The sequence below is a fragment of the Aegilops tauschii genome, chromosome 6 (genome assembly GCF_002575655.3).
Source record: "Aegilops tauschii subsp. strangulata cultivar AL8/78 chromosome 6, Aet v6.0, whole genome shotgun sequence".
NCBI classification, from domain to species: domain Eukaryota; kingdom Viridiplantae; phylum Streptophyta; class Magnoliopsida; order Poales; family Poaceae; genus Aegilops; species Aegilops tauschii.
In genome coordinates, this window is record NC_053040.3 from 5,411,177 (window position 1) to 5,422,968 (window position 11,792).

At 44.6% G+C, this 11,792-nt stretch overlaps 1 protein-coding gene across 1 annotated transcript; it reads right to left on the reverse strand.

Moving 5' to 3' along the window:
• Positions 1-2,452: 2,452 nt before the first annotated feature.
• On the reverse strand, positions 2,453-4,778 carry LOC109734708 (bidirectional sugar transporter SWEET14). The gene is made up of 6 exons (XM_020293901.4): positions 4,526-4,778; positions 3,967-4,003; positions 3,669-3,879; positions 3,360-3,521; positions 3,154-3,273; positions 2,453-3,066 (listed from the first exon to the last, which is right to left on the reverse strand). Exons 1-6 carry the CDS (start codon positions 4,575-4,577, stop codon positions 2,764-2,766), a joined length of 885 nt encoding a protein of 294 aa, XP_020149490.1. The 5' UTR covers positions 4,578-4,778; the 3' UTR covers positions 2,453-2,763.
• Positions 4,779-11,792: the final 7,014 nt, after the last annotated feature.

Sequence of the window (11,792 nt, forward strand, 5' to 3'; positions counted from 1 at the left end):
CGGAAGATCCGATCTAGCGTCGAACGGACGGCGCCTCCGCGTTCAACACACGTACAGCCCGGGGACGTCTCCTCCTTCTTGATCCAGCAAGGGGAGAGGAGAAGTTGAGGGAGAACTCCAGCAGCACGACGGCATGGTGGCAATGGAGCTCGTGGTTCTCCGGCAGGGCTTCGCCAAGCACTACGGAGGAGGAGAAGATGTATGAGGAGGAAGGGGACTGCGCCAACGGAAGGGTATGGCTGCCCTCCCACCCCCTCACTATATATAGGGGGAAGGGGAGAGGGGGCCGGCCCCTCTAGATGGATCTAGAGGAGGAGGCGGCGGCCAGGGAAACCCTAGATGGGTTTGGGCGCCCCCACCCCCTAGGAAACTTGCCCCACAAGCCGGGAGGGGCGGCTGCCCTAGGGGTGGCGCCCCCACCTCTCCTGGTTACGTGAGAGGGGTTGGGAGGGGCGCACAGCCCCTTAGTGGGCTGGTTTGCCCCTTCCCCTTGGCCCATAAGGCCCCCCAACGCTTGTCGGGGCCTCCGAAACCCCTTTCGGACATGCTGGCCATAGCCTGGTACCCCCGGAACAATTCCGGACTCCAATACCCTTCGTCCAATATATCGATCTTCACCTCCGGACCATTCCGGAGCTCCTCGTCATGTCCGGGATCTCATCCGGGACTCTGAACAACCTTCGGTAACCACATACTATTTCCCATAACAACTCTAGCGTCACCGAACCTTAAGTGTGTAGACCCTACGGGTTCGGGAACCATGCAGACATGACCGAGACGTTCTCCGGCCAATAACCAACAGCGGGATCTGGATACCCATGTTGGCTCCCATATGTTCCACGATGATTTCATCGGATGAACCACGATGTCGGGGATTCAATCAATCCCGTATACAATTCCCTTTGTCTATCGGTATGTTACTTGCCCGAGATTCGATCGTCGGTATCCCTATACCTTGTTCAATCTCGTTACCGGCAAGTCTCTTTACTCGTTCCGTAATGCATGATCCCGTGGCTAACTCATTAGTCACATTGAGCTCATTATGATGATGCATTACCGAGTGTGCCCAGAGATACCTCTCCGTCATACGGAGTGACAAATCCCAGTCTCGATTCGTGCCAACCCAACAGACACTTTCAGAGATACCTATAGTGCACCTTTATAGCCATCCAGTTACGTTGTGACGTTTGGTACACCCAAAGCATTCCTACGGTATCTGGGAGTTGCACAATCTCATGGTCTAAGGAAACGATACTTGACATTAGAAAAGCTCTTAGCAAATGAACTACACGATCTTGTGCTATGCTTAGGATTGGTCTTGTCCATCACATCATTCTCCTAATGATGTGATCCCGTTATCAATGACATCCAATGTCCATGATCAGGAAACCATAACCATCTATTGATCAACGAGGTAGTCAACTAGAGGCTTACTAGGGACATGTTGTGGTCTATGTATTCACACATGTATTACGGTTTCAGTTAATACAATTATACCATGAACAATAGACAATTATCATGAACAAGGAAATACAATAATAACCATTTTATTATTGCCTCTAGGGCATATTTCCAACAATGCCAGCCGGAAACGGCCGTGGGGTGTACTCCCCAAAAGGAGGGCCCGACTGGTCCGTCACACGTAGGACTGCGCAGCAGCCCTCGCTCGCGGTCGTGACGGCCACCGCCCAATGATGGCGATGGTCCAACTATCATGGACCGCCCGACCGGGCCGCCAGGGTCTGAGCCGTCCGAGCAGATTCAATAGCTCGTAAAGGCCCTAAGAGATCAGACGGCTCAGAGAGGCCTCGAGCGATCGAACGGCGCGGAGTCACCCGCGCGAGAGGGACATCACAAACGCACTCGGAGCTGCCCAATGACAGTGCCCACGTGTGCGCCGGACATTCTACCCATCATGGCCCCTCCAGTCGGGTCGCCAGGGTCCGAGCCATCCGGGCAGATCGGACGGCCCCGAGGGTGCCCGAGTGGCCCCCAATGCAACTCACCATCCAACGGATGGCCGGGAGGGGCTCTCGACCGCGAGGAGCCTAAGGAGGCGGGTACTCCAGCATCCTTAATAGGAGTAATTATTACAATACACTCTAGTTCTTGCTCACGAATACTCTTGTTCCAATTCACCGTCACTATACTCTTGCTTGGAATCAAAGGTAACTTGCAGCCAGAACACAACAAACCTTTACAAGACACAAATGACCATTTCATTGGTTCTTAGCCGGATCAATACTATCAAACGAAGTCTATTTTAATGAAAAATCTAATGTTTCCTAAATTTCATGGACATTTTCCCAGTATCAACGATTCGCGAGATAATAGCTATTGTTCTTTTCAGTTATCTATTATTTGAAGTTAGCTGTCATAGTGAAATTGGTAGACACGCTGCTCTTAGGAAGCAGTGTTCAATCATCTCAGTTCGAATTCGAGTGGCCGCATCTCCAACAAGAACACAATAGACTAGAACTCAAATTCGAAATTTACATGGACTGAGATGCCATTTTCTTATCCTGCTATGCTTCATTAGAAAATGGCAACTTTTATAATAAGACCATTACATGGAACTGATAGATGAACATACTAATGAATACGACCAGGATAAAATAACTGGCTCGAGCAACTAATGGAACGTCGACAGTGGAAATCACAAGCTCACGCGCATGCATTTCTCTCCCTATAGCTCCTTTGCTCGACCCCTGCCCATCATGGCTTAAGTGCACGCATATATCCTAGGCATGAACGCATGACTGCCTAGACTTGCTCGACGCGGGTTGCCTTCTCAACCATGTCAATGCCCCCCTTGGTCATGTCGCTGGCGCAGGCCAAGCCGTTATCCTCCATCGGCGGTGGCATTCCCCGTTCCATGGGATTGTGTGTGTTGAGCTCGATGGCAGCTGCTGGGCCAAGCTTAGCGATGTGGATGACATGCTCGGGCACCTTGATGGCATCAGCATCGTCCACCTGCTTGGGAGCCGGTGAAGGCATGGCGTTGCGATAGAGGGCGTAAAGCCCCATTTGAATCACACCGAAGGCAAACCCAAGAATGTTTGGCAGCTGCATGCAGATCAACACCAACAATTAAAGAAAAAGGGAAGTTGAGTTACAATGAACTGAGAGATTTTAGTTGTGTTGTTCACGTACGGCAACATATTTGTCCTTGATGAGGAGGCCGTAGAGGAACCAGACGACGGCGCTGACAGTGAGGGAGAGGGAGAGGGAAAAAGGCATGAACTCCACGCTCCGGGTACGCACCACAAGGCGCTGCAACCATCAAGACATAGTACACTTGTAAGAATCAATCATGGATCAACAAACTAACACTAGAGGGAGGATGCTCAATTGCTCACGATGACGCTGAGGGGCGCGACGAAGACGCTGACAGAGAAGCCGACGCAAACCCACCCGAGCATGACGACGCGCTTCTCACCCTCCGACAGGAGTAGGGTGAGGAGGAGGATAAGACCGAACACACCCACATTCAGGAGGAGGAGGATCTTCGCCGTGAAGAGCTGCATCGATGCGCATATTTTCATGTTAGCCACATGCATTTATTGCGTGGATCTAATAATGTATGATTGTATGCATCAATCGATGTAGAGGCCGAAAATTATCCTCATTTCGAAAGAAAAATGTGCAGCAGAGGTGCAATCGAGTACCTTGGCTTGCTTTGGTGCATAGGTGAGGTAGATGATGATGTAGATGGTCTCAATGACACAGCCGGCGGAGTTGATGGTGATGAGGAGGCACTCGTCAGACTTGAGCAGCGCGTAGTAGATCCACAACATCGCGCTAAAGAGCGCCACCACATAAGGGACCGACTGGAACCCCTGCGTCGACTTGCTCCGGTAGATTTGGTAGAACGTCGGCCTGCATCCCGTGCCCCCATGCACCATTAATTTCTCATGAAACTAAGCTAGAGAGAGAAATGATGTTAAGTGTCATCGAGAGGCTTACAGTGGGGCCAGGTAGGTCATGAACGAGATGACGTTGCCTGCACGAAGCAACATTCTACAGTTAGCCAGCGAGAATAAGGAGACACCTGTACATACGTTACACAATCCCCACTTAATGGCTAGCTTTCTTGTGTGGGTGACGCTGGTGAGGTGTCACGCTACAGCATAAACAAATGTATAAATCGGAGGCCTTTAGTTTACATCTTTCGTTCCCTTTTCTCAACTTTGTTTTTGTATGCCACTTGATATGTGCACCTCTTCTAGTTTACACAAAAATAATTGATAAACGGCGGGGCAGGGGCCGAAGAATGAATCACTACATCTACACAAAAGAGGAAGGATCACATGCATCCATGGTGCAATCCGCTCTAGCTAGCTACATGTGCATTTTTCTTGGATGCTCAGAATACTACCACATGTGGAAATATTAGTTTTGGCAATGATCTATTAGTTCTGGCAAACCATATTGAACAAATATGGAAATAAAATAAAAGGCCATAAGTAAGAACTCTTAAAGATAGTAGTTTGAGAAGCATCTATTGAGGTGGACATCAATATACCTAGGAGCCCAAAGGCAAAGGCCCACGGGTGCTGAAGAGAGAGACCACCCATTGCAAGATCTTAACTACCTTTGGAGTCCCCCTCAAAAAAAAGACTACCTTTGGAGTTGATGAGGAGATCACAATGAGATAGTTCTACCAAGCTAGCTAGTTAGGATGATAGTCAGGCTTCAGGATTTTCTCTCCCTTGTACAGATGGTTCAATGGGAAGAGAAGAACTGCCAGCCTACTACTTGAGATTGTTGCTTGAGAGCGTGAAGGGAGCTGGAGCTTGGATGGGTTTATATAGTGCTGGCAAGGAAGCTTATGCCTTATGGTGTGTGACTCCGGTGGCAAACACAAACTGTTCCTGATCAATCACAGCCATGGGGCCGCATTAAACAAAGGACAAGATAATCATCACAATGGATGACACAAAGTGCCTATCTTACACTCTTTCTCTCTCAGTTACCTCTCTAATCCCTATCTTACACTTCAAGTTATCATAGATAATGGCAACCTAGCCATACATGGAGAAGCCAAAGAGCTATAGCAGCCGCAGAGCTGCAAAGGATCACATGTGTTTTTTCCGAACCGGCCTTGCGCCTAGTTAAAAGATAGGCCAGTGTCCAACTCTAGCTCCAGTAAATCATCAGATGAGATCCAAACCTTTTGTTTTTTTAGGAAATACCAAGTATACCCCACAAAAAAGGAAATACCAAGTACAACTCGCAGATGACAGTTACTTCAAATCCACTGATGATAACATTCAGCAACAATTATTTAACCGCCACTCATATAATTTTGCGTTCTTTTGGAGCTCGGTCGAATTTCTAGACAACAGCTGGATCGGCTTTTCTTCTTGATATTCCTCCTGAAAATTATCAGACATTAAATGTGGCAGTTCTCTCACGTTCGGGTGACAGGTGGCAACTAGGGTCCCCTTTGTCAGTGAGTAATGGCACCTACTCGAAGGAGAATCCCATACAGACATGCATGTAATCCTCCCATGATAGTAAAACTACCGTATCACCTTCACCACCGATGAGGTCACTTCAGGCACCACACATCCCTCTGATTCCTTCCACGACTCTATGTACAGTGTAAGACCAGGGTGGTACATTAATCATCAACATTTGATGTTCCCCGTGGAGCCTGATCCGATCCCAATCAGAGCCCGATCAGCTCTTCTTGTTAATCCACTTGTTGGTGAGGCGCGCTGGGGGGGGGGGGGGGGGCTAGGACTCAATCTACCCCCAAGGGGATCGACCTCAACTGCTCCCCTGACAACAAGGAGCTCGTAATGAGCAAATAGACTATATGATGGTCCAACCAAAGCCATGACACTCCCGTGGTCCACGGCATTGTCTTCCAGCTATCCAACATGAGTAAACATAGCTTGGAGCGCATCATCCCTGCTTTCTGAGGTACCTATGGTTTTTCGACCATATCGGCTCCCATTAGGGTGGAGACGCAAGCACTGTATAAGGATTCGGGCCAGGTCGCTTCACCAGAGGACCGCACCCTACCAGTCCTAGTCTGAAATTGATCGGATAATAACTAGAGAACTATTCGTCATGTGCTCGGATTAGCAGCAGACTGGTTCTCACGTTAGAGGAGCCTGGAAAGGCCCCCTCGAAACAGGTCGTGCCCCACCACGCCAAATTCTCGCATTGCTTCCGTTTTTTGGGATCTCTAATGGTTTGGCCCTAACAAGTTATGTTCGATCTTGTACTTTGCGTGTAGCTTGATCTGTACCTGTTTTCACTATAAAACGGAGAGAAACCCTATTTTATGAAAAACTTATCGACAAGTTATAACGGCTAACTTATCACATGGTTTATAGTTTGTGATAGGCTCCCATCTTTCAAAGGTTATCTGGCATGCGCACATGAAACAAGATTATCTAGTGCGCATGTGAAACATGCAATGTAACAAGTAACGCTAGGAGTTATCAAGGTTACTTGCAAGATTGCATACATGAATAAAGTCTCAGTCACGAGGCGGCAGCTGAAACAACATGTACTACTATGTACCAGCTGTACATAGCAAGTGTGCGGATCCGTTAAAAGTGGGCATACGCCAGTGCCCTTTGCTTGTTTCCATGATCGATCTTGGAAGGCTTCGGGCACGCACGCACAAACAAGGTGCCTAATTACTTCAGCTTGCTTCTTGTGCCTTTCCTTACAGCCTTTTTCCTAATCCTGAAATAGTTTTGTACTGTATTGAACAAATTTGAATTAAAAATATGTTCAACATACTACTTCCTCTGCTCGTATTTATAAGTTTTTCTCATATCCTGGATCTAATTTTGAGTACAAAATTACTGAAGTATGAGATATATAAAAAAACAAATAATATACTCCCCTCTGACCCATAATATAAGAGCGTTTTTTACACTACACATTATGGGACGGAGGGAGTACTTTTTGTAACATATACTTCGTGTTTAATTAGTCATGTTGATGGACAATGTTTAAGCTAGAATATGGAGGAAGTACATGAGGAGGACACTGCACACATATGGTAATAAAGGCTTTGAAGCTTTCACTGCTTTTTGACCATGGGTCGGTACATCGATGCGATTTAATTAACGGGCCTCATGATCATGATTGAGTAAAGAAAAAGTCCATTGGAACTTGGGAGGAGCAAAGAACGGCTCTCAAAATTTTGCTTTTCCTTTTGGGAAAAGTCATCTGCCCTCTGTTGGTGAGTTAAGATGTGATGTGACATACATTTGACATCTGGTGAGAAACACGGATGCACATTATTTCACCACATCTTATGTATACTGCTTGCTACTATAGTCAATTGATTTTCCAGATTGTGCGTGAAACACATAGCGGCCAGGCCAGCGTGCACTTGTTTAGGTGCTTTCCAGTGCACTACCAGGTTAATTTGTTGTGAACATCTACAAAGTAGTCCTAGTCTTCCATAGGTGTTGCTACTTTGCACGCTTTGCCGGCTGAATTAATAGTGCATCTTCAAACAAACAGACCGGGCATGGACAAATATCAGGTGATACCACCCTTCACATGCTCTCATGCTTCAAAGTTGAAAAGTCACATTTAATATTTCAAAAAAAATCTGATTTTTTTGAATGTTCACAAGCCATGTGCCGACAAACCCTCAAAAAATTCAGATTTATAGTCAGAACCCAAATTGAAAAACAAAAAGACAAATCCAGATACGAGTACTATCATTTCTGACACTATCCATGTTTTGTCTTCTTTTGAGACTATTCATGCTACCTTTGTCCTTTTTTTCTCGTTGTGTTTTAAACTTTGATCTGAAACTTTTAGGAGTTATAGATACATGCCTTGTGAACATTCACAAGAAACCAGATTTTTTGTTGAAACATTTAAATATGACTTTTTGAAATTTGAAGCATGGGAGCATGTGAAGTATGGTATCACCTGATATGATGTGACATAAAATAAACGTGGGGAGAGAGTAAGGTTATGCGTATATCCTCTGTTCATTCTTCTAATATTAGTTTTTTCTTAAGTTACTCTCCATAAATTTTATCCAAAATTATATTAAAAAATATCAGCATCTACAGTACAAAATAGGTGCAGTATGAAAAAAATAATGATGAATCTAATGATGATGTATTGTGAATGTTAATATTGTTTCCGTAGTGTTTGTCAAACTTTATAAATATTAACTTAAAAGACAAACCAGATATGGGAAGAAAAACATGGATTATTGGAACGTACTAGCTGATGCCATCTCACACTAGCTACACATGGTTGTCAAAAGGAGACATACTGACATGCCAAATCAATTTGTTTTCCACGGTTTAGGCAACAAGCTAATATACAGTTAATCTTGGTACAATTCGATGTCAGCCTGCAGAAGCAACATGGAAATTTCTTGTGTGTGACCTTTTGGACACACTTCGGAGCCATCCCGCCGCTAATCTTCAATTAACTATTCTGGCAGGAAGCAAAGGATGGTCGAGCAGTAGCTGCTTTTTCCTGTCCGGCAACTAGCATAAAAAGCATGGTTTAAAGGCCAAAGGAAAATCTCTTTTCAAGGAAGTATGATAGATGCACTGCACGTCCAGATTCACTTCGTCGGTGAGCTAGCTAGAAGAATTAAACCATTTTCCCGTCTCAACAAAAGCAGAATTATTCCAAGTCAAGACATGAAGAAGAAGATGCTGGACATGAAGAATATTCTCCCCCGAGGTATTTGCGATAGTACGCGTGCGTGAGCGGGTGGGAGGACATGAAAAAAGAGAGACCCTTTTTGCCTATTTGGTTGATCGCCGTTCCTTTTCTCAATGCATGTTTACGGCTGTGGTCTGAGATTTGCCTTTCCGCGGTGTTTTCTCCTCGCGCATTCATTGAGGATTTTCCTAGGAAATTTAGTCGTCACTTGCATATGTACTTCCTACATCTTGGTTTATTGATCCTTCTCGTATTTTGTGTCAATTTTTTACTATAGATTTAACTAGCAAAATATGAGGTGTATATCGTAAAAAATGTATTGTTGGATTCGTATTCAAAAGACGTTCTCAGTGATACTAATTTTTGGTATATAACTTATACATTGCTAGTTAAATTTAAGGTGAAATTTTGACTAAAAATATAAGCGAGCTAATAAATCCGGACAGAAGAAGTTCTCACCTCCAACAAAGTTGTTCTACAATGATCCTAGCTATACACCTCAGAGAAAGGGATTCCAATATGTGACGTACGTTATGAAGTCACTCTCAGAGGTTCACCTTTAAAAAAATCCAAAAAGTTGAGTGCCCTGTAAAGATTGAATAAAGGACTGGCATCATGGCCTCATAATGCCAATAATTAAGATATTAGCAAAAAGGAGTGGAAGATATTCTAATGTAAGCAGTGTTGCAAAGCGTACAGAATTGCCATTTGGCATCTTTAGACAGGTCCGAGATTGCGAAAGACAACGTAAATCTGATTGCCTTCTAGGAAGGCGCGTGAATCACTCCGAGGCAACATCCGGGAAATATCTCAAGAAGCACGAGTGCTACCCAAATATTTCCACAAGTTTATCTCAGGAAATAAGGGGAGAGGGAGGGGGGCTGTATGGCACTATAGATCGGCCGAGGCGATGACGGCAGTGGCAAGAACGGACTGAGGCCAAGACAATAGTGTCGATGGAGGTGCCTAAGGAATGTAGGGACGGTGGTGGGTGGTAGTTCTTGGAGGGGGGCCACAGTGGTCGTAGAACTCCAAAGCAGGTGCTTCTCCAGCGTGCCACAATGAGAGGTGGCATGGTAGCAACACCGGCCATGGGTGGCAAATTTCAATGGTTAGGCTAGCGCCGACAAGCGGGCCACAATGAGGTAGATGGTGGAAAATAACGGCAATGATGGTGCAGTCTGGTGGCGGCTATGATACTGACTAGATCTACAGTGGTTATTCTCCTCCTCCTCATCCCCCCTTCAGACAACACAATGACATCGTGTCGGGATCTCCAAATTCGATTGCAGGGCAGCCCCGCTCTATCCCCCCCCCCCCCCCCCCCCCCGCCCTGGTCCAAGATGGGTTGGTGGATACTTGGTAAGCCAACCAGAATGTTTTATACAGAACCAGCAAAGTTTTTATTCGTTATGCACTGCAGGTTCAGTGTTTCATTTGAAACATAGAAGTTCACACACACACATATTCATTCTATGAATGTACATACACATACTGTTGTTATGGCCATCTCCGAGATACTTAGCCCCCAAATCAAGACGAAGTTGTCGTAAGCACCTCAATGTCAACATCGTCTACCACAGAAATGATAGTGCCGAAATTCCTGCAATAAATCCAATAGAATGCTAGCACCCACGCAAACTTCAGGACTTGGATGTGTGTCGGTAGGTTCTACCACAGCGACGCTAAGTAATTGAGGTATGTTAAGTATCAGAGTTCAGTCCGTTGGAACACACATGCTGAAACTACAGTCTAGGGTAACTTATGACACGTAAAACTACATTTGTACAGCATGTATACTTAAAAATAGGTTATTTAAAAGGGCTCAGTTGTTCAACACCGCCTTTTTCCAATAAATATTTTCTAGCAACATTATTTCGAAAATAGGTATATCAGCACAAGCCTTTTGTTTGGGATATATGTGCACCGGACAGTCTTTAGTCCACTAGGAAATAATTGAAGGAAAAGCATGTTTTCCTTTGTAGCATACAATAAAAAAAAGGTGCTCATGATTTAAAGTGGGCAATCTCGTATGTTAACAGAGCATTTCGCGACTGATTTGATCCCCTTTATGGGAAGTTTTTATGTTACTACAAGTTAAAATCCAATGACTAAAGTGCAAATGTGAACAGAATTGTGTAGGAATGGTCAAATGCAAGTCTTAGATTACTAAATGAGAAAGACTATTCATATAACAACATGGTTCTTCTAAGGCGCTTATTCGGACAAATAAGCTTAGTAAATACAAACAAACATCCCAGTATTTATAGATAAGTGTGCTATAATTTCTAGTTTAACAGAGGGATCTACATTCCTCACAGATAAGGTCTGTATCTGATCTTATGATTCTGATGCTACAAATTAATAGTGAAACGATCAGATCATATGTAGGATCCCTATCCTGAAAAAACATTCCCCTATTTATTGTTATCACCATCATGCATAGTACATGTTATCTCCCACTGATAAAAGTTAGGATGCTTTTCACAAATAAAAGGGGAAACGAGGGGGGGGGAGGAACAAAATTAGCATGAACACTTTTGCGGACAAACAAATTAGCATGACCACTTTTGCAGAGTGTGTTGCAGTTGCTTGCATCCATCAGCAATTAGCGTTATCACAGTTGCCTAACCAAAGGGCCTTGGTCATGTGCCACCTTTAGATTTCTTCCTATTACTCCAAAGTAGTCATACATGGCTTCTAATCACAATCATTGGCGTGCCGATGTTTGCCCAAATCGTGCACTAACACATTAATTACCCGAAACACATTTAGCCAAAAGAGAGGGTGCATGAGGGATACTTATATGGCTGGGGGGACATAGATTATGTTGTGTGGATCAGTACTCTTTTGGTTGCTTTTTGCATTATTTGGTTATCCATGCGCCTTTTTGTAATGCCAAATTACTTTTGCAATATCTTGGCATGGATGCTCTACCTTATCTCCCCTAGTTTGTCTTCTAATCCAGGCATCCTTGGCTGCTCGCAGTTTACAAATCATTGTGATATTAAACATGAACTAGTCCTATATTTGAGGGAAAATTTCACTATGTTTGTTTCTAGCTACGTCGCAAGTTGTGCTTGGTGTTATAAGAAGATGATGTAATATCGAGG